This window comes from Heteronotia binoei, chromosome 8, assembly GCF_032191835.1.
Source record: "Heteronotia binoei isolate CCM8104 ecotype False Entrance Well chromosome 8, APGP_CSIRO_Hbin_v1, whole genome shotgun sequence".
Lineage (NCBI taxonomy): Eukaryota > Metazoa > Chordata > Lepidosauria > Squamata > Gekkonidae > Heteronotia > Heteronotia binoei.
The window spans coordinates 7444434-7467999 of record NC_083230.1 but is presented as its reverse complement, the minus strand read 5'-3'; the positions used below and the strand labels follow the sequence as shown (position 1 = coordinate 7467999).

Below are 23566 nucleotides of genomic sequence, written 5' to 3'. Positions count from 1 at the left end.
GCAGATCTACTCTCTACTTCAGTTTATCTCACACAGGGCAGGTGCCCTTCTCCCAGCATACTAGGTTCTGTTGCATCAGCGGATGAACAACCACCCTTGCAAAAGCAAGTATTTGTGGAATTTACTTCTTTAGGCCTTAGCTTTTCCTAATGCTGCAAGTCCAGGGGACCAAAATCACTTTAATTTCCAGTACATCATCTGTATCAATGAGGCAGAGGTTGAGAGCAGGGGTTTTAAGCACAGTATTATACTCATTTCAATTCCAGTTTTTTTAAATAGCAACTTCTCAAGACAGTTTGTTAAAACTGACATAATTGTGATTTATTAACATGAATTAAAATGCCCAACCAGTGCTGCAATGTGACAGTATATTAAAAAAATTAAAGTTCATATACTGTACTACTTCCACAAAGATCACACATTTTTGCAAAAGACTTGTATGTACAATACTATATCAAATGAGGAGCAGCGTTAAGCAGTTTTACACGCAAAAAGAAACAGTATTTACAGCACTTGTAGGAGACATTAGAAACAATCTATACATTAAATTACAATGTCTGCAAATAACTTGAAATAAGAGCCATGTCCACACCAAACTAGAAAAATCTGTATTGCATTTTCTATCTATATGCACACAAAAAACTGTTGACAGAAGATGAAAAAAACCTGTTAGTGCCATCACTAAGCTGTGTACTTATTATAATTACATATGTATAAAAAGTAAATATAGAAAACATTCACTAAATGAATTTAACGGCAACAATAAAAGTTAACGTTTCTGCAGCATCAAATCTGCTGCCAGAACAAACAGCTGGAATGTTCACGTACAAAGTAAAAATGCCTCATACTGGCTCAATGGGCACAGTGTCAGGAATTTTTCAAAGCAAAAATGGAAAAAATACGAGAGAGCGCGCACGCACTGGTGTTTGCTTTTATACAAAGTCATGTACAAGCTTTAAAAAGTACCTGGAACAGGTACATATGAAATATACAGTTTTTACATAACATTTTTAAAATGTTTAGAAGGGGTCCATTTTAATGCCACCCTGAACCATGATAATTATTCTGAAAAGTTGGTGGCACCTGCGCTCTGTGAATAGGTATTTGTCCAGGCACCGGAGATGCCTGCTGAGGTCCTTGCACCCCGTGAGGAAGGGAAACAGAGCCAGGATGAGGACAGAACCCTGACGCTGTTGGTGTTGGAATACTGTTTGGTCCTTGAGGCTGGAGGTGAGGACTCTGCCCTGGGAGTGGACCGTGGGGGCCTGTTCCAGCAGGCTGATGCTGAGGTCCAGGTCCCAATGGAGTATGGTGTGAAGGCTGTGATGGGTAGGAGGAGACCGTCGAGTGAGCACTGGAAGGAAAAAGTGTGGGACCCTGATGAGTTGGATGGTGCAATCCTTGTGCTGATGCCACGTGATGCCCAGAACCTAAAACACTGGAAGGTGGTGGAGGTGGTGGTGGAGGAGCTGAATTGACTACATGCTGGTGTTGTGCTTGCAAACCTTGGTGACCTGTTGTAGGGTGAGTAGGATGATGGTGAGGAAGGGGACCAGGAGGAGGAGGAGGGGGTGGCAGATGATGCCCAGCAGCTGGAGAATGGAGGTGTGACCCAGGAGCCACTGCTACAGCATGTACTGACCCTACAACGTGTGCTGCTGAATGCTGCTGATGAGAGCTTTGCTGCTGCACGAGATGTGGTCCAGGCACAGGAGGTGGTGGCGGTGGTGGAGGAGCAGCAACGGCTGGAGTCTGATGGTGAATACTAGGAGTCTGCGATGGCAAAAAATGCCCACTCGTTACATGGTGCCCTGAAACTGGCTGTTGACATGCTGTACCGGCAAGGGCTTGATTTGGTCCAGAGGGAAACACAGTTTGTTGGGGTGGTATGCTATTTTTTAACTGACTGTAGTTTTGAAAGTTTCCTGAGGGGGGCTGCTGGTTTTGATAATAAGTAGAGGAAGGAGGTGGGGGCGGGGGTGGGGGCGGAGCACTGGTGTTGAGATTTTGTTGGTGGAACTGATTGTAAGAGACAGAAGAGGTCTGGGAAAAGAGCGTCCCGCTGGGCGTCTGCTGCTGTGTGTTAGGCTGAAGGGTTGGCGTTGTTGGGTAAAAACTTCTGTGACAGTCTCTTTGAGATGTTCCAACTTGAGGTGATGGAGGATGATGAGACCGATATGGCGATCCTAATTGTTGTGAATGAGGCTTTGGTGAAAGGTAGCCATGCTGAACAGGTGTGTGAGGAGTACTGGCCTTGGGAGGGTTTTCTACATGAGCTGAAGGGGAACAATGCAGCTTCAATGGTGCAGAAGGCAGCTTTTGGGAGTGAGAGAGAGGCTCCGCTGTGCTACGCGAGTGGGCCTGGGCTGGGTGGTTTTTTGAAAGTGCTTCGATGGTGCTTGTCAGCTGTTTGGGGTGAGTTGAGCCCTCAGCCTCTGGAGTAGCTGCTGCAGCATCCCACTGGGCATCCTGCTTTGTAGGTGTTCTCCCCAGAGACTGGGCAGGAGCCACAGGACTTGGTGAGGAAGGCTACCACAAAGAAAAAAGAACTTTCAATAATGATCCACCTGGGTTTAAACCACATCCACATTTATTGCCCAGTTTAATAAACAGATTCTCTGGTTAAACTAGATTACATTCTGTAAACCACGTCTCCTTTCTGGAAAAAAGTTTTACTTTTTATGAAGCTATTCAAATTTTTGGCACTATTTCACAATTGCAAGCTTGGATTCTGCTTCTCCTCTTTAAGGTTTCCAGGGTAAAATGTCTCTTACTGCTTTTTTATTTGAGATGCACAGTTGATTATTAATTTAATTGTTTTAATAATGTCACAAATATTGTTCAATTTGTTTTTCAGAGAGCACAACAGTGCAGGTTGGTTTGTCTCATGTGGGACACTATGTCATTGTTTATAGGGCTCCAAAACCACATCTGAACAGAAAAATAGTTACTGTACTAGAATTGACTTCCCATCAGGCTTAGAAGCTTTTGTTTCTCCTACAAATGTGTTTGATTTAGATGCCACTCAAAAGCTTTTCTGGGTGACTTTCAACTGAAAAGCTTCAGTAGTGAAAATAGAAATTTTAAAGCACAAACTTATAAAAATGCACACTCATTAAGCCAAGCGTGCACCAGCACTGAGAACAGCACGGTCGCCCTTAAGGCTCTGACAAGGGACTACTTTCCAGAACGATGTTCTCAAAAGTGGCTGGACAGTCTCAGGGCTCAAAACTTCCCATTTGTCCTCAGCCACTGACTGGAAAGCACAGCTATACTGCTTCTATATGCAGATGAAATAAAGCTACATTCTGAGCATCACCTTCAAGTTACAGTAACCAGGAGAGGAGTAATAGTATTTAAGACATGTATGTGCACATTTAAGAACTGAGATGTTTTGTTACCTTGTTCATTTTTAAAGGACTCTTGCAAGTCTTCAGAGAAGTATCTGGGGATGGACATTCACTTGTGGGCTCAGGGTTTTCAGGATCAGGATCTGCAATAAGGGTAAGAAAATGCATCAATAAAACTGTACAATAGTTAAAGAAGACTTTTCTTGTAGGTTGGATCAAACTACTGAAGTTCTAAAAAATCTAAAACTGGACAATTTTTCTGGATTGAAAAAATATTGACTCTGATTTCTCACCTACTCCCATCCAACTTCAGCCTGAAATGTTAACAGGTTTAACCTCCCTCGTGTTGAAGCAGACTAAAAGCACTACAACCAGGCCTCATTTTGGGCAGGAACTCCCAGGAGCGGAGCTCCAGAACCTCAAAATTTTATTGTGCTCTTTCTTACCCGCTGCACTGCCTCCTCCAAAATACTTGCTTCTGGGCTTTATTGTTCAAACACCCTGTGAAAATTTTGCTGAACTCTTAAGATTTCACAAACTTTCTAATATTTTCGTCCCACAAAAAAATGGGGAAAGAACCAAAACATATAAAGCAGACTACAGAGAGAAATTTCCATCATGCCACTGAGAAAGTAACTGAAAAAGTATGATGGGAGTAAGGTTTTATTATGACAATTATAATTCAAGAAGCATTTTAAGGTAGATGCTGAGCTGATACAATTTAGTGCCCCTTCCTGTGATGTCAGGGGTGTGTGGCATATGCAAATGAGTTGTACTAATAAGCTCCAGCACCTCTTTTTCTACGAAATGAACCCTGACTACAACACTGCTAGAAGTCGAAGGAGACAGTTCCTTACCACAGTCCTTGTCCTTCCGGTGGTCACTCAAAAGCAATGCTCGCTGATAACTTCGTTCCCTCACTTGCTCCACTGAAGTTGAAGCAGTCCTTTAAAACAACAACAACAACCAAGTTTAATTCTTCAATATTATAAATACTTGTATGTACGACTGTATGTACAATAAATCTCACTTAGGATTCAGGTGCTCTGGAGGTAATCAAAAATATTTCAAGCTTTGCTAAACAAGCAGAACTCGTAACAAGGTTACAAAGAGGACCTTACATTCCATTTGTATGAAGAAGTCCAATTGTAAAGATGCCCAAGACCAAGTTCTAAGGGAATGAGGATATGATGTTGGATTTTTGGTGAAACAAAAATATACATTTAGATGGTAAAAGTTGTCAAATGTTAGGGTATGAATATCTGGTGGACATGAAGCTGTATATATGAATAATTCAGCCAGATGTACATTGGCAATTCAAAGGAAGTTAAGCTTTCAAAAGGCGCTATACTGCACATTTTTAAATGACCTGGACAATAGGTATATGTGCTTGTTTTTGTCTTAAATAACAACTTCATTATTGGGGGGAAGCTGATGAAGCTGAATCTAAATTCTAATGGTTTGATTTGCACTTGGGGGGAAAATATTATAAGATCTGCATATAGACAGAGAAAGGAGAGGCTAAAACAAACCCAATTCAAGTTCTATTTGTTGAAGGGAACTTTGACTCTTGAAAGCTTCTATCCCCAAATTTTTGTTGGCCTCTATGGTGCTATTGGATTTGACTCCAGCTCTTCTACTGCAGACCAACACAGCTACCCTCCTGAAACAATTTTCCCTGTTGCTGATTAGCACAGCCTTTCCTGCTGCTCTCATGACCACAGCCATATTCCTTAATTTTTAGAGCAGAGAAAGCAATTTTTAAATGCAAGATATGCAGCCACCCACAGGAAGCATTAGCTGCTTACCCAGATGAAGACCTGACATCTTAGAAGCATGGTTTTCCTCGCATGAACATGGGTGTTCATAGAATTACAATTCATTCTGCTAAGCTGCATTCAAGCAAATGCAGCTTGAATGCAGACCTCCTCAGCTGTTGCTTAATGGCTTCTGGAAAGTACCACCTGAGCTTGAGAGTCAGAACATATGTTCAAAAGTCCACTTTGCCACTGTATCAACTTGCCATTAAAAGTTCCAAAAATGTCCTACCATTGAACCTCTGGCTCATTCTTCTCACTTGAAGCTTCTTTTGATGAAGAAGAATTTTCTGTTTCTTCAGAAGTGGCGCTAGAATCAGTGGCTGGCAGGGGCAGAGGGAGACTTTCATTGTGCTCCCGTTCAGCTTGCTCCCCATTTTCACTGCTGTTATACCCATCAGCAGCACTAAGGTTGTTTCCTCCACCACCAGCATGAGGTAACATGCTAACAAGGGAAAAACTGTCAGCCTTCGAGCCGCTTTTTCTGGCTTCTCGCTGTCTTTTACGGTATTCTAGAAGTGATACCTATTTTAAAAGGCAGAAGGGAAAGCTGAGTTTTCATTTCAAGGTGTTAGGCAAATTTATAATGCTGTAAAAACAAAACAAATATCTAGCTGCAAAGTAATACTTGTCATCTTTTCAGATAATAGTGTCTTATGTTGCTTTTTTGGCATAATCTTTATGTTTACCCTGCTTTTCAGGCCCATTACACAACTTTTGGAAAGCTTAATATAAAATTTGAAAGTTAAAAAATGCAGGAATCAAGATAGGAGGGATTTTGGTGTCTCTCTGCTGTCCTTTGCACTAGAACAAGGAGTTAAGCCAGAGCCATCTCAGTATATTTGGAAGACTGAGGTGCAGATTCATTGGCACAGTAGCAGGGCGCAAAATGGAACTTGTTACTGCTCAATTTGATATTGCTGTCTGTGCCTCACAGCCAGCAACCTGCTCATTTGTCTTTCTTAAAAAATCTGATACATCTGTACTAGTTGAGTTTTTTATTTATTCACCTCTGAAGCAGCACTGGATCATTCTATATTCCATATATGCAAATACACACACTGCACACAGCATTTCTTGCATGTGCGGAAAACTTGAAAGGATGCTTTTTGTCTGCAGCAGAAAAGCCGTTTTTAGTTCCCAGAAAGGATCTTTATTTATAAATAGTCTATTCCTATGAATGATGAGAGTGGTCACAAATTTAGTTAAATCAGCGTGACTCCTGGCCACAATGCAAATAAACAAAGGGTTGCTCACTTTGGACTTAGGGCTTTCATCACTGATCCCCAGTAATCTTTCTGATCTCAATAATTTGCCAAGAAAATAAGTTGCCTTAAAGCTATCTATATTCCTCTAATATTGATATGACCTTTACATTCATGCATTAGGAAATAATGCCCAAATAGGCAATAGTCTGCTTTAAAGTGCGCTATTTCACTCAACAAATGGATTTAGCAAGAAATGAAATTAGGCAAACTAAAGAAGTGTACCACCATCCTGCCTGTCATATTTCTTACAAACAGGTCTTGACAGTAGCGGCCCCATAGAACTCAAAGGCAGCTACTGCATGGCTGAGCAAGCCCAACTTCACCCACTTTGTTCCAATTACAGTAGTTGGATCCAAGAATTCCCCCTTCCACTACATGAGGAGTCAGCATGTGGATCCAAACCAGTCTCCAGCTGTTCCTATACTGAAATGACCACTGATTCAAACTTCTTCACTTCATCCCAGTCATTCGTATTCCTCAGAATTTGTACAAAGTTCAACCTGGTTGTGGAAGAAGTTGATATAAAAGTTTTAAAAATAAAACTTCTGAAATTAACTTTACTCACTATTTGTTCACTTATGGCTAACCAATCTGATAAACCTCAATAATGTTGTGTCACATTGCTAAAACCTGGTCTGTAGTCACTGTAATCCACTTCAGAACTTGAAACAAGGCAGAATACAAACAAGTTCCTTACAAAACAAGGCTAACAAGTTCCTTTCAAAATTTCTCTTGCACAACAGGTTATGCAGAATATATGAATTATGGTTAAGGTTGTAACCTTTTTCTTTTGTGGAGGATTCAGAGGTGTGCAATTTCCATCCATCAAGGTGTCACTATGGACAGTCCTCCCAAAGCCAGCTACAAGTCCATCTTCAGAAGAACAAAAAACAGGCGCTTCCATGAACATGCCTCTTGCATCATCTGGAATCAGGCACTTTGACTCGCTTACTCGGAATCCACCTCCTACCTCCAACTGGTGTGAAGGTGTTAAATCTCTCAAATTAGAATTCACAGAGAAATTTACACTTGTCCTATCAGGACTCTTCACCCAGGTGGAGAAAACTGTTCCCCGTCCGCATTGAGCAGTTTCCAGTTGGTTGCTTGACTCAGTCCTATCAAGGTTAGGGGCATCCAATGGTTGATGCAGTGCACTTTGCTCAATGACTTCAAGTCCCAACTGGAGGTCTGCAGCTGTTTCTTTTTCCCCGGAGCACTGCCTGGTGCCATCGGTCCTATTCCTTGGACTAGGATATCCAATAGTCTTTATTTCCTGTAGGCACATATCTGTTAGGTTGGAATTCCGAAATGAGCCAAGTGCTAACATTGCTGCTGATGACCGGTCATATCCCTACACAACAGAAAATCACCCTGGTGTTAAAACTCATTTTTAACATTGCATTGTAATACAATAAAACAATGTCCCCTTTTGCCCAGTTTGCAGGAAAAGGTGAATACAAAAGCCAAACTGAAGTCTTTTCTAAAGATATCCTGAACACACTTACCTCTTGACTATACGTTCGCCTCTTAACTTCAGGGGAACTTTCAGGTGAAGAAATGTTCTGTGCCAAAAGAAAAAGGAAGTTTAAAAAGGAAGTTTTTTCTTTTTAACACATGAAACAGTTTTCAAAAGGACAACAGCTCCATTCCAAGTGCTTGCTTGATTTTTAGTATGTCTAATGGACTAAAACTGTGTTTGTGACAACTGCTGCACAAACTATTTCAAGTTGTTATGTAAGCAGGAGGACACCAGCCCCAAGCCAGCAACAACTTGTATGCACACATGAAGCTCTTGCATGGACAATGGCTTCCTCATTAACTGGAAACAATACCAAGAAGTTTCTCTCTTTATTAAAGATGGGTTTTTGACAGACTGAGCAATTACATTTACTAGGCATTCATCTACATACTGAAATGTGAAGAATTAAAAAGGCACTCCTATTGATTTTTGAACAGGGAAGCTAGCGAATCCCCGCTTGTTATGACATTAATAGCAACATTTTTTAAAAAGACAACACTTCCATCAACTAAATACCTGTGTGAGGCTCACCTCAAAGTGCATTACATTTCCATGAATACAGGGAATTACTGGAGTAACAGGAGAGCAAATGGGCTTATAACCATTCTTACAGGTTTCATCTTCTGCTTTTATTCTAGGTGGAGTTGCAAACAACAATGGATCTGAGGAAGAGATATCAGCATGGGTTGGTGTGGCATATGGAGAAGGAGTAGGTGTAGAGGTTTCTGAATAGGTAGAATCCAACAACTGATACAGTCTCCGCTTCTTTAGTGGCGTGGTGAGGTCTGTGTATTAAAATAGGTACAAAAGTTAGAAAACAAGGCACTAAATAAAGGCATAAAGACAACCTTGAACAGAATTATTAGCAGGCTGGCCAAATATTACATAAACACAAAGTTTAAAATATTTGCACTCCACTTTCTCCCCATTAAAAGTCTTTAAGGCAGATCAACAATCCCCCTTTCAAAGAAGTCGTCCCTTGGGACCAGGAGGTCAGAAATATCTTGTTCTGAAGTGTTCTGAAGGGAATGGGGGCAGTGTTAGATGAGACAGAGAAACCATTTTAATTTAACTACAGGCTGGGACTAAACCTGCCAGATGCCTGGCAGCAAAAGACAAGGAGCTTGTCCATGTTGATTGTCCTGTCTCTCTGGTTTTCAGTACCACTGAGCATGGTATCCAGCTGGAATGGTGTTTGAGTATAGATTAAGACGCCACACTCCAATGTTGTAATTCTTGGCTATCTCAGAGGATGGTGTAGAGAAACTACTGTTCAAACCTATGCAATTTAAGGGGTCAGACAGAGTTCTATTCTGCCCTCATTTGTTTTTAAACATCTGGGTGAGGTCAGCCAGATTCAGCACTGAATATTATGTATGAGGCATAGTTCCCTCTAACCTGCAACGGAGGGGGGGGAGGGTGCCGGTGCACAAAATTTTAATAGCCAGCTCAGAAATTTCTGCTTCTGCTCAAAACCTCTGTTGGAAACAATGGAGGAAGGGGGCACCTCCTTCTGAGACCCACAGACTTGTCAGAACTTGAAGAACTTCAAACGAAACTCATTACTTTGTTGCAAAAGTATAAGAGGTTTATTGAGAACTGTGTTCAGGGAAAGCACAAGTTGACTCTGATAACGGGTTCAGCTATCGATACATTCTTTATGCAGTTGTAACAGAAACAATCAAACCATTTCTCACACTCTGGGAGACAGTTGTCTGTTCCCAGGGTCCCTTATCTCCATGGAGGAGGAAGGAGCCCTGCTGTGATGCTTTGGCGGGCTAGCTTCAAAGGACACCTGCAGATGTTTTCCAGAGGCTATCTGTCACCCTTCAGTGGTTACAGTTTGTTTGAAATGCAAAGCATTTGATTAGTAGGCCTGACTACAAGGACATGGGATTAGTAGGCAGTTACAATATGGAGTCGGTTAGGCTAAGAGCACCAAGCTCAGCATACATAGCAGATACAAGTTCTGACAAGACTTGGATCCCTGGTCCAATCTTTTGAAACTTGGGGAGATTTTTGAGGAGAGGCACCAGCAGCTATGCTGCAAATTTGGTGTCTACCTAAAAACACACCCCTATTATGGTTTCCAGTATGATTTGTAAGCTGCCTTGAAGGGGAAAGTATGATATAAATATTTAAATAAATAAGAAGTTTAGGCAGGTTGATAACATTAAAGCAACTTCTTGTTTTTTAGGTTAGGCAAGGTTCTGACAGTGATTGTTCCTCCTCTGTTATAGTTGATCTGTAATAGTAGCTATCATATTTAAAAACCAACAATGTAGAGTGCTGGTATGTTTTCTAAGGCTCAGCACAGGGCAATAGTCCAAAGCCATATCTACCAATATAGTAGACTGGGGCGGGTAGACCTGTTCTCCAAAGGACTGGTCTTCCAATATAGTAGAAACAGATGGGTGTAATCTGAATTGATTCTGTTTTCTCTTAATATGTTTAAATTATTCTTAAAATATAGTTTAAATTTAATTTAAAAGAATTTCTGAGATTTTTACAAGATTATGGAAGTAATCTTCTAAAAAGCTAATTTACACAATTGTCAAATACAGACTTCCTTACAACTTTACAGGTACTAGCTTTTTTTGCTCATGGAGTAGAATTTCTGCTTACAACACTGCAGAGCTTAGAGGGAGAGGGAGACATCTTTCCACCAGGAAAAAGTGAGGCAGTGGATATATTTTACAGGGAGATTCAGGCAGTAAAAGGCTGAGTTAGGGCTGAAGCTCAGTCACTGTCAATCATAAGGCCAATATGGGAAAAAAGATTTAACATACTCCTGTGATGGGATTACCCCACCCCCACTTAAGGAACCAATTAGCCATTTGGACATGTAATTAGCTCTATTGCTTCCAATGGCAACTCAGGTCTTATCTGTATCACATAGTGCTGTTAACTTGCTTCAGCTGCTTGGCCAGCTGCAGCCCTTCTGGCCACAGCTCTGCTCTGATCATCTGCAGGTTTGATTGCTGTGATGTGCTCTATATGGGGCTGCACCTCTGAAATCAGTCCGGAAACCACACTTGGTTCAAACTGGAGAAACAAATCTGCTAGGCAGTATTGATTCTAGGCAGCATAGTCCACTGGTATACAATGAACTTTAGTGGTTGCCTGTTTGTTACTAGGATCAATTATAAGTGCTGGCTCTTACCTTTGACGCCCTTAATTGTCTATGCCTGGGATTTCCCCTAAGAACCTGTCTGTTTGACCCTTCCATGTGCCTCTATGTGAGCAAGTGATATAGTTAGCCTTTAAAGACAATTGTGACACCTGAATGGAATATCTTCCCTTCCCCTCCCTCCCTCGTAACCAGTCCATTAATTTACCTGTACCAATTTTTCTCATGATGCTCTGCTTTCATCAGGCTTACAGCTCCTTTGCTGTGGTTTTAATGTTTTTAGAAATAGGATTGACATGTTATTGTTGTGACTTGATAGCATTCCTTTTATCAGCTTATTGCCTTTTCCAGGCTGGCTTTACCACATTCTCATATTGTTATAATAATTTCATGTTTTATATTGTTGTGTGCTTGATGTCGTTTAAATACTCAATCTTTTTTTTGTTAAAGAGTGTGGTGTGGTATAAGCATGGTAAATGAATGAATAAAACAATCAACAAGGCAGTGCAAACATAACTGTGGCTGCCTAACAATTTGAACACAATCTCCCTGTCAGTTTTTAAAAGGATTTATGTCAGAAGACTGCTTGTAGCACATGAAAAATAAAAGCTTCACCTGGTAAGGAACAGCTGTCATTCAACAGCAGGGGGCTTTTACTTTCTCCATTGATTGCAGGACTTCTGGGTCTTTCATGAGATGGTGAGTTAAACCCATCTACAACTGTTGAGTTTTCTTCTTCCAATGCTTGTTTCAACCAACGCTGCAATATATAAACCAAATTTTAATATATAGTTCATGTTAGCCACATGCTTTACAGATGCCAATATGTGAGGCAAAGCACCCTCATTTCTTTAGTTGTTGTAGATTTTCCAGGCTATATAGCATCGGTTGTATTTTTCTGGTGGGCCTGAATACTGTTTGTAGGTTGTGTTTCTTCATAAGTTTTCCCATCTGATCAGTGCTACGATCAGCAAAAAGACAGAAGAAACCCCCTCACTTCTGCAGGAGTATACCGCATACCCTGCAGTTATAGACAGGTTTACATCGGGCCACACAACATAGCATCCAGACAAGAATAAAAGAACATGAAAGACACTGCAGACTTGGCCAATCTGAAAAATCAGTAGTGGTTGAATATAGCTGAACTCAAACAGGATACAGGATCTTATTCCAAGACACTATAATGCTGGACAACACACCCAGTTACCATGTTAGATTACACAGAGAAGCCATTGAAATCCATAAACATAAATACAATTTCAACAGGAAGGAAGTTTAAAAATGAATAGGGCATGGCTTCCAGTCCTGAAAAACACAACATGCCCTACAGTTTACAACAGCACTACAGATAAGATTAGAATTCCAATAGCCAATCCATATACAAAAGAACTTCCTCAGAAAAGCTTCTCCATTAGCATGTCATAGCCCAGGAAGCTCCTACAAGGTAATGATTCAGCCCTACCCCACCTTCCTGAGCAGATATAAATTACTATCGTCGTCTTCTCACTTTGACTCAGAGAGAACTCATTTTCTGGGTTACACCTCTCAGAATGCCAGTCACAGTTGCTGGCGAAATGTTAGGTCTCACAATGCCAAGACCACGACCATACAGCCCGGAAAATCTACAACTGCTAAGTAACTCCAGCCGTGAAAGCCTTCATCAACACCCTAATTTCCCTTCCAGGTTAACATGAATGCTAGAAGGCGTAGTCTGACTTTGCAGGCATTCCTAATTTCAAAGTCCCTGCAGCTGCCTTCCTTATTTCAAGGTTGGATTCAAAAATTCAGTAATTATCATAGGAAACTGTGCTCAGTTGTATGACCAAATGGAAGGGGAGGAATTAGGAGCAGTTGCCAGCATCCTCTGGAAAGTTCCACTGAAGAAAAGCCCTGACTGGACCAAAGAGACCTGAAGCCAGAGAGTAAAAAGTTATAATATAAGCCAGAGGAAGTCATGCTAACATTATGCTGGTATGCTTTGCTATGTTATGCTTCATCATAATGGACTGCAATGTATAGAATGCTTTTATGCTACTGCTTGTATTTTATGCTGCAAAATTTGCCATCTAATACTCAGAAAAGTTAGCTTCTTCATTTTCTTACAAACTGTTGAGATTGTACTGCATAGTGAATGCTTTTAACCATTTAATAAATCTTTATTTTTAAAGACCTGGTTTGCTAGCGTGTATCCAGTCTCAAAGATGCACTGGTCTGGGCCTCTGACACAGTGGAAGCTGGTTTGCTCACATCAGACAGCATACTGTTTTAAAATTCTCTATTTTTGTTAACTTCTAAAGAAAGATAAATCAAGATGGCGCATTACCTTCTTACAAGAGCCGGTAATATTCTCCACAGGTTCTTTCCGCCTCCTCTTTTCCGAAAGGAATGGTGATGTAAAACGAATATAGTGCTTAGGAGTAGTATAGACATGTGGGCTGTAAGTGAGACCGGGTAACGAATTTAACTGGGTGGCCAAAACCTCTGGATCTGTCGTTATACGCAGAGGCCTTTCTGAAAGGCTGTCAGTTGGTTTGCCTGGCTTCTCGTTCTTCTCACTTAACCACTCATTCACCAAGTGCTGAACAGAAAGGGAACAGTGTTAACACAGCAGAACACGAAGGTCCAGGCTGCATCTACAGAATATATCCAGCCATGAATGAAAATGCAATACTTTTATTTATTGATTTGATTTATAGCCCATCCTTCCCACAGAAAAATCTGTCTTTCCTACACACAGCACACTAAAAACATCAGCTGGAGCTCTTCCACTCAACCAACTTATAAAACAATTAGATTCTATGTCAAAACCCAGGAAGTGGAGAATTTTGTTACCAGGTGGACCAGCGCAGATGGAGACTGGAAGTTTATTTCACTTAGTATGAATCTCCCTTTTTGGTGGTCTTATGATGGGGCAGTCTGAACCTATGGGAAGTAGCTCCTCCTGAAGCAGGCAGGGTCACTAGCAATTTTGATCCCCTTCGGAGAGGAACTTCTACCCAGTTCCCAGTATGGATCCAAAACGGGCCATCTCAGATACAATACTAACAACAGAGAAAAGACACCAGATTTTTTTTTTTTGAGGTGGGGGGGGGGGAGAGGCAACCACACACAACTAACAACCTGAATGGAAGCAGCACCCTGCAGAGAATGCTGGGAGAGTCTGAACTGAGAAAAAACAGGTTGCTTACCTGTAACTGATAATCTTCGAGTGGTCATCTGTGCAGTCACACACTTGGGTTCTGCCCTCTGCCACGAATCCACCTCGGAGATTCTAAAGCTTTAGTTTACGCTCTTCTTTGGCGCACTTTCCCCTCCCCTGGGGAGTAGGCATACACCGCGTATGCCTAGAGGGAGGGGAGAATGCCTCCCACGCAGTTTCTTCCAGCCGCTCCCGGCAGATCCCAAAGAAGAGAGTTCATTGAGAAGGGCCAGCAGCGGGGAAGACTGGGTATGTGTGTGTGACTGCACAGATGACCACTCGAAGACCATCAGTTACAGGTAAGAAACCTGTTTATCTTCTTCGTGGTCTCTGTGCAGTCCCACACTTGGGTGACTGGCTAGCTTCATTGAAGGATGGAGGGTGCTGGCCTGCAAGAGAGCATACAGGTTACATGGCATATCATACATAAGTGGTGTCTCACCTTAGGTCCGTCAGTGGAACGCCAATCGGAGAACGGCCTGTCCAAAGGAGGCATCCCTTCTGGCACGTACGTCCAGGGCGTAGTGCAAGACGAAGGTGGCAGGGGAGGACCAAGTTGTTGCAGCGCAGATGTCCTCCAGTAGGATGCCATTCAGGAAGGCAGATGAAGTTGACATCGCTCTTGTGGAGTGTGGTTTCAATGTCTGGGGTAGAGGCTGTTCAGCCATCTCATAGCACAGGTAAAATAGCTGCTGCTACCCACTTAGATAGTCTCTGGGTAGATAGTTTGCAGCCCTGTTTTGGTTTGCCATAGGAGACAAAGAAGTTCGGGTCCTTGCAGAATGTGGCTGTCCGCAATAGGTAGAAGAAGAGGGCTCTCCAGACGTCTAGGATGTGCAAGGTACGTTGGCCCTTGTCCCTTGGTTTGGAGAAGAATGTTGGTAGGACAATTGGCTGAGATAGGTGAGCTCTAAAGACTACCTTGGGCAGGAATGAGGGGTCCGGCCAAAGGACTACCTTGTCTCTATAAAATAGGACACTCAGGTTGCTTGCGCGTCTGCCAGATGTTAGAGCCAATAGGAGATCTGTCTTCCAGGACAGCAGCTGCAGGGAGGTCTTTGCCATGGGTTCAAATGGTGAGCGAGTCAGTTGGGTCAGTACGAGAGAGATGCTCCAGGGTGGAACAAAGGAGTGCCTAGGAGGGTGAAGGCATATGAGTCCTTTGAGAAAGGACTTAGTGAGTCGATGGAAGAACACAGTAGATCCCTCGACTGGGGCATGGTGAACTGAGATGGTGGAAAGATGGACCTTGAGTGAAGAAAAGCTCAGTCCTGCATCTTTCAAAGTCAGAATGTAGGTCAAGATGTCAGGTAGTGGTGCCTGCTCTGGACGAGGGCAGCTAAGTTTGATGTAGTTTGAGAAACTCTTCCATTTGGATGAGTATGAACGGTGTGTAGATGGTTTTCTGGCATTTAGCAGTACTTCTTGTACATTTGCAGGGAGGGTTATGCTGTTAAACCTCCACGCTGTTAGCCTGCGCTTGGATGGGTCATGGTGGAGCACTCTCCCATTTTACTGGGCCAGTAGGTTTGGTGCTTTCGGGAGTTTCAGGTAAGTGTTCCTGGACAGCAGAAGGGTTTTGGTGAACCATGGTTGCCTGGGCCACCGTGGTGTTATTAAGATGAAGTCGGTATGGTCTGTTGAGATTTTCTGTAGAGCTTTCGATATCAAGGGGATTGGTGGAAAAATATAGTGTAGGTATCCCGACCAGTGTTGTAGGAAAGCATCTCCCTTCGACTGTATTGTTGGTGGGCCTCTGGTGTAAAAGATGTTGCACTTGGTATTGTCTGCCGTTGCAAATACGTCTATTGCTGGGTATCCAAATGTCTGAAAGATTGGCTGGATGTATTGGTCTGTCACAGACCATTTGTGGATGCTGATGGAGTGACGACTAAGAGTCCGCTATGGAATTCTGTACTCCCAGGAGGGGCACTGCTGTCCACATGATGCCGTGTGAGACACACCAGTCCCAGAGTGCAAGTGCTTGCTTGCGAAGTTTTCTGGACACTGTGCCTCCTTGTTTGTTTGTATAGAACACTGAGGCAATGTTGTCCGTTGTTACTTGTATGTGTTAGTTCTGTAGCAATGGTAGGAAGCTCAGTGCCCTGTGGATGGCCATCAGTTCAAGACAGTTGATGTGGAGCTTGCGTTCCAGAGATGTCCACTGTCCTTGAGTTGCTAGGTCCCCCAAGTGGGCTCCCCAACCCCACTTGGAGGCATCGGTGGTAACAATCATGGCAGGAGGGGGGAGGGTGAAAGGTTTCCCTTCCTGGAGATTGTGTTCTCTCGTCCACCATACGAGTGAGTCTAGGGCGTCTGGTGGGGCCATGAATCGGGTCCCTTGGTTGTGATGCAATGGGTGGAAGGTTCGTGTAAACCACATTGCAGGGGTCTCATGTGGAGGCGTGCAAACTGGATCACTGAGGTTGTGGCTGCCATGAGTTCCAGCATCCTTTGGAAGGTAATCGCCCACTGGGTCGGTGCGGAGATGACTGTACTGGCCAGGGTCCGAATTTGTTAGCTTCTGTCCAAGGGAAGAAGCGCCCGATGGATCCTGGTGCACAGTTTGGTGCCGATGAACTGTAGTTCTTGAGTTGGTTCCAGGTGGGATTTGGTTGGATTGATGCACAGTTCCAGCTTGGTTAGGAAGTCTAGGTGGAGGGGACGTCCTTTTGAAGTTGTGCACGGCTTGATGCCATCAAGAGCCAGTCGTCTGTATATGGGAAGATATTGATGTGGCAGAGCCTGAGGGCGGCTGCTATCACTGCCATGCATTTTGTGGAAGTCCTTGGGGCGGTGGATAGGCTGAACAACAGAACTTGATATTGAAAGTGGGCGTTGCTTATTGTGAAATGCAGGAACTTCCTGTGCTGAGGCCGGATCGTAATGTGGAAGTAGGCATCCTGGAGGTCCAGGGACACCAGCCATGCATCCTTTGGAATCAGTGGGAGGATGGATTGCAGTGTGATCATGCGGAATTTTTTCCATGGAATGTACTCCTTCAGACAGCGTAAGTCCATGATGGGGCGTTTTCCCCTGTCCCTCTTGGGAACTATGAAGTATCTGGAGTAGAATCCCGTGTTGGAGGTGTGAAGGAACCAGTTCGATGGCATTTTTTTGTAGTAGAGTTTGAACCTCCTCCGCCAGGGTGGTGGATACTGGTGTTGAAACGAAGTGGTGGGATCTCGGTGGGGATAGGAATTCTATTGCGTACCTTATGTGAATGATGGTAAGGACCCATGAATCTGATGTTATGTTCTCCCAGGCCGGGAGGTACGGGGATAGTCTGATGTGGGATTCGTGAGGTTGCATAGGGTGCCACTGGGGGAGGTTAAAGGGACTGTTTGAGGGTGGAGTTGTCTTCTTTGACAGTTGTTGTCTGGGTTTGGGTTGGTAAGGTTGCTTGCTATTGGGTCCCTTGCACTTCCAATAATCAGACTGTCTTGGGGACCGGAAGCATTTCTTATATGTTGATTTCTATGGATTAGGTCTTTGTGGTTTCCTCGTTTGAATGGAAGAGACACCCAGACTTTTTGCCCTTTTCCTTCTGTCGTCTATGGACGTAACGATCTCGTCACTAGAAAAGTGGAACAAGCCCTGTCCGTCGAATGGTAGGTCTTCCACCTTGAAGCGTATGTCTGGTTGGAGGGATGTGCTGTGCAGCCAGGCGTGATGGCGGAGAGCTACAGACGTCACTAATGCCTTGGAGGAGCATGAAACTGCATGGCACATGGAGTTTATCTGTTGCCTGCTTACTTTGGATAGTTGGGTCACGAGGTCTGAGGCTTTCTGTCTTGAGGTCTCCAGAAGTTCTGGGAGGAGGCTCGTGGACTGGTTTGCCACGTGGAATGTGTATGCGGAGAAATATGCCAAGTAGTTGTGGATCTTGGCCGTGGTGGTGGAAAGAGAGTACATATTTCTCCCCAATGTGTCCAGTTTCCGCCCCTCCTTGTCAGTTGGGGCTGGATGTCTGGTCTGTCTCGATTTCGAGGCGGAGTGAACAATGACCGAGTTTGGGGCAGGGTGTGAGAAGAAGAATTTGGCTTCTGGTGTGTGGATCTTGTATAGGGATTCCAGCCATTTAGAAGTCAATTGCACTGAGGCTGGCATGTCCCATGCTTCCTTGAGATCTTTGAGGTGCATGGGAAGCATTGGTAATAGGTAGCCTGCAGGTAGAGAGGACTGCACTATGTCATGAATGACATCTGATATCTTGGGTGTCTCGCTGGACAGATTGATGTTCAGGGCTTCAGCAAGGTTGGAGATAAGGTCTAGGTATGCTTTTTTTTTTTTAACTTTAAACATTTTATTAAGGCATAAAAGTAGCTTACAATCCATAGCGCAAGAAGTTTACCGTCAAGATTAACAGAAATAACATCGTAAGCTTAATAGACAGAATACAGAGCAAAAATAACCTTTAAAAACAAAATACAAACTGAAGGTAATAGTAATTATAATTATAACAACACAGTATTTGAAAATAAAATAAGATCAGGGAAAGGAAAAAGGAAGATATAATACACTTTAAATAACTTGAAATTAACTTGTTAAGAGAATTTTATAGCAAAAGGAAATCCTTATACATTTTATTTTTAGAATAAGAGTTAGCATAAAATGGATCGGTGTCAAGCTTTTCTAGAATGGGAAGCCAAGTTGCCAGATATTTAGCGTAGGCTTGGTATGGGTCTTTGTGGTCTATGGCTGCCTGAATTTTATCCATTACAATGTGTTCCCAGACTTTAAGTAGCCAGTTGTCAAGTGTCAAATTCAATGAGTTTTTCCAGGACTGCGCAATCGTGGTTTTAGCAGCTGTCAGGAGTTTAACTATCAAGGATTTTTTAGAAGATGAAAGACGGGTATCGGACCAATGATTGAGAAGTATCCTTGTTGGTTCATCTGGGATCAAGACCCCAGTTAGGGAGGAGAGATGGGCACAAATTGAGGTCCAGAATGGTCTGATTTTGGGGCAGTCCCACCAGCAGTGAAAATAAGAGGCTTTGAGCCCACAGTTTCTTCAGCAGTCTGAAGAGCCTAACTGGGTCATATGGGAGAACTGGTTAGGAGTAAGGTACCAACGTGCTATCAATTTAAAGTTTTGTTGAGATATATTTATAATGGTAGATTGTAGGGCATCACTAGCCCATATAGAGTCCCATTGGTCGGGAGAAAGGATGATGCCACAGTCTTTATGCCATTGGGTGGTGTAAGAGGGTAAGGTTGCTTCGAGTTTAGACAATAAGATTCGATACAGCCGTGAAATGAGACTTTTAGGCGTTCTCTCTTCGTGAAAATGAAGAACCAGATGTTCGTAGTCAGATGAAGGGCGAGAAAATGAAGAGATCACTTTAGGGTCCTGAAGAAAGTGCCTGATTTGAAAGTATTCAAACCAAGGTGCTGGCTTAGTCAAAACTTGGTCTAGATCATTTTTAGGTAGAAGTTGTTTAGAAGATGAAAGAAGATTAAAGAAAAAAACTTTTGAGGAGTCTCTCCAGACCTTGAAAGAAAAGGGTAGTTGGGCAGGAAGGAAATATTTTTGTCCTATAAAAGATGAGATAGTAGAGAGTCCTGGAGCCAGAAAATGACGCTCCGAATCCCATACTGACAAGAGCGCCCTGAGGAATGGGTTCATGAATTGCCACGGTGGGCGTTCATTTTTCTTGAGCCATAATAGTTCGTAGTATTTCAGTGGGGTAAAGTGAGCTTCTTCTATGGGCTTCCACGGCGTCTAGGTATGCTTTTGATCCCTCAGAGGGGGAGAGAGTTGTAGGTTTAGCAATGTCTGCTTCATGTGATGCCGAGTGAGTGTCCTCCGCAAAGGATGAGGAGTCTTCCAAGTCAGATGACAGGGCAGATGAAGATTGTTCCAAAGTTGCTTCGGGTATTGTCTGCTGGAAGTGTAGTGTAGCCATCTGTGGGGGCTTGGGAGTGGTCGCAGTGGCTGCAGTAGAGGTGTCGTCCCCCAATGAGATTGGGGCAAGTTGAATCTGAGCCATAGTGATGGTGGCTGATGGTGATGTCCATCTTCGTAGGGCTGCATCCCTGAATCCTGGTTGGTCATGTTGGGAGATGTAGTCGTAGTACCTTATGTGTCTGTACTGGTGAAGGATGGAGAGCGTAAGCGGTAGTGTTGTCGATACCTGCTGGGAATGTAGTCATGTGGAGAGGGGGACCGAGAGTATGAGGATTCCCTGTAGTAATGGCATCGTGATGGGAGATCGGGAGTGACAAATCCTATGATGATGAACTCTCGGTTTATTCTGGTAACTAGGATCCGTCAGGATTTGGATCTGCCTGTTTTGAGTGTGCATGTCTGTGAAGGAAGTGGGACCCAGAGTGTGCTGTTGTCGAATCCGAGAGTGTTGATCGATGCCTTGTTGTGGGTTGGATTCAAAAAAATCGGATGGTAGATTGCTGTGGACTGACGGTGACCTGGAGGGGATGTTGATTTGGGATGGAATTGTCGGGTTCGAGGTTGACATTGTTGGATCCGAGGGGTGGCAGTCCGGTATGAAATCAGTCGGTGGAAATGGTTTTGGCGGTGCCTGTTGTTTGGGGGCTGTCGAATCCAAGGGCTGTTCTGCACAGCATTTGTGCTTCTTGGCCTTTGGTTCCGAGGTCGAATCCAAGGTGTGTTTCTTGGTCTTGTCGGGCTCAGGCTTTGGTAGGGCAGAGACCATGGAAGCAGCTGACATCACCATGTCTCCCAGTGGGATTTGGGGAGCGGCCGAAGACTGTGATGTGAAGGAGCTCTGCATCTCTGGGCGCAGGGATAGCTCGAGGAGATGGCTCCGGAGCCTGGTGGCCCTGTTCTTCCTTGTCTGCTTGCTGAAGTTGAGGCAGTGGGAGCATGTGTCGATTCGGTGGGATTCCCCCAGACAAAGGAGGCAATGTGAATGCCTGTCCGAGTAAGGGATTTTCGCCCTGCACCTCCGGCACTTTTTAAAAAGGACCTTGGTGTCCCTTCCCTTCCATGTAAGGTTTTGGCCAGTTCAGAGAGAGGTCAGGAAAGACCGGGGGAAAGGGGTGGGGGAGAGGGGGACAGCCACAAAAAACTAAAGTTCTTTTTTTTTAAAGAAGTAGAAGAGGGAAGTAACGATACCAGTTTAATAGTAATAATAATAATACATTTTATTTATATCCCGCCCTCCCCGCCGAGGCAGGCTCAGGGCAGCTAACAGCAAAAAAAGACAATGACAATGCTGGAAAATGGTGGAAAGGAATGGAGCACAGCGAGGTAGGTCTAGCAGGGGCGGCGGTAAAAAAGAAACGGAGTGGGAGGCGCTCTCCCCTTCTCTAGGCATGCACTGTGTATGCCTACTCCCCGGGGGGAGGGGAAAGCACACCAAAGAAGAGAGTAAACTAAAGCTTTAGAATCTCCGAGGTGGATTCATGGCAGAGCGCAGAACCCAAGTGTGGGACTCAACAGAGACCACAAAGAAGATCTAAGTAAAGACCTACAAGAGATCCACTGGCAGGGTCAAGCTGCATACCTCAAACAGGCCATGAACAAATCCAGGAGAACCAGTTCAACCCCTGCGAGGGAAGAGACTGCTCTGCCTTATGGCCACCGAGAAAGGAGTTTCCCAGGAAGTCCTTGTAGAAGACTGGGCATTTTCATCCATCAGATCAGACTGGTTTTCACTGTCAGTGGAACCTGAATGGAAAGGTCCTCCTTGTTCAATATTCTATCCCTTGGAGCAAGAGACTATGTATGCAGGAGATACCTTGCCATCTTTAATAATCTCACTCGATTGCTTGTGGTACTTAGATATTATCCCAGATTTTCCAAAACACACACAGCCTCTCCTCCCTCTCCTCCCAAAATAGAGTGGTGATGGACACTATGCACCTGCTTATATGTATTTTAACAAAAGACCAGGTTAGGTTTAGGAGGACACATACCTTTTTTGTTTTAGGGTATTTAGTAGGGCATTTATTAAGTGCTGGGGCTTCTGGTTCAGTAACTATTTCAGGAACAGTTGCCTCTGTTTCAGGCTCAGCTGAAAGTGCAGTGTTTTCAGGTTCATTGTGCTGTGAGCTAATTTCCACATCAGGAGAGGATGGTTGGATATCTGAACACATGCTAACAGTTCTGTGTCGTCTCCGCTGCTGCCCAATATGAGTTCTGCTACGAGAGAAACTTTTCCTCTGTTTTGTCCTACTGACTTTGGCAGGGGTTGGCTTGGTGGCAGTTTCCTCCTTTGCTGGTTCCTGATACAATAAAAGTAATACAAAAAAATCAGATCAGTGACCACCTACTGTAACAAAAGTGAATCCTCTCTCTCTAGAATTTTTCGCATTACAAATCTGAAAGAGATACTATTAAAATGCATATTATTTCTCAATATTTGTGGGCAGTTTTGATACTCTGGCAGTAGTATAGGCCAACATCTTCTATAGGACAAACTTTGCCTGGAATTATCTACACTACCAAATCAACTGCAACCCACAGTGTCCAATGTACATTATTACATCAAGCAACATGGAATGTTCAGCAATAGATGATATAGAACTGGTGTTAAGAGAGCCTTGTTTTACTGAATATAATTTCAGAGGGTAGCCGTGTTGGCCTGCAGTAGAACAGCCTGATCTGAGTCCTGAGTCCTGCAATACCTTAGAGACCACTAAGATTTTCGCCAGATACCAAGTGCTACTGGATTCAAATCTAGTTGTTTTATTAAATGATATTCATATTGTCCAAATAGGATTTCAGAAGGTTTGCAAAAGCTACTGTACTTATCTCCCTTCTAGGCCAATACAAACCTCGATGAAACAGAATGAGGTAGTCACTCTGAGTTGCCCAGATCATAAAAACTGGCATCAGGTGGCAGTGAAAGCCTTATGCTCTTACCAGCCATCTTAAAACTTAATAAAACTTCATGAAACTACCTGAACAAATTCGGTGTCATTGACGATCTGTGCATCCTTGCATTCAGACTTAACTTCTGTTTTAGCTGTACTGATTCTTTCCAAAGCTTGTTCTCTTCTTTTCTCTCTTTTTTCTAACCTGGCAAAAGCTTGAAGGATTGCTTCCATTTTCCGCTCTTCTCTAGTCTGCAGAATGGAACAAATTATCTATTTGCAAAGAATTCATATGCAAAACAAATTACTTACAATGCAAATATGTGAAATACATCACTGTTCCAAATTTATTTTTATACAAGCCAAGTTCAGGCAAACTGGAACTGGAGTGAGATTTACATAGACCAATGTTTGACATGAACAGCTCCAAAACACAGGTCTAAGCACTAAGGTGCCACTCCGCTGGTGTTGCTGCCGCTCC

General features: G+C 43.4%; 1 protein-coding gene across 4 annotated transcripts in view; it reads right to left on the bottom strand.

The window, feature by feature from the left end:
- Nucleotides 1-295: 295 nt before the first annotated feature.
- The window catches only part of KMT2E (lysine methyltransferase 2E (inactive)), a 106308-nt gene continuing 83037 nt past the window's right edge, over nt 296-23566 (bottom strand). For all 4 annotated transcript variants that reach the window (XM_060244702.1, XM_060244703.1, XM_060244701.1 and 1 more), the window contains 11 exons: nt 23173-23337; nt 22186-22494; nt 13408-13662; nt 11700-11844; nt 8486-8739; nt 7941-7997; nt 7217-7786; nt 5400-5692; nt 4208-4296; nt 3402-3493; nt 296-2529 (listed from right to left, as the gene is read on the bottom strand). In XM_060244702.1, the coding sequence (XP_060100685.1) occupies nt 1036-2529; nt 3402-3493; nt 4208-4296; nt 5400-5692; nt 7217-7786; nt 7941-7997; nt 8486-8739; nt 11700-11844; nt 13408-13662; nt 22186-22494; nt 23173-23337 (3723 nt within the window). In that variant the 3' untranslated portion in view covers nt 296-1035. The remainder of the gene's footprint in view (nt 2530-3401; nt 3494-4207; nt 4297-5399; nt 5693-7216; nt 7787-7940; nt 7998-8485; nt 8740-11699; nt 11845-13407; nt 13663-22185; nt 22495-23172; nt 23338-23566) is intronic.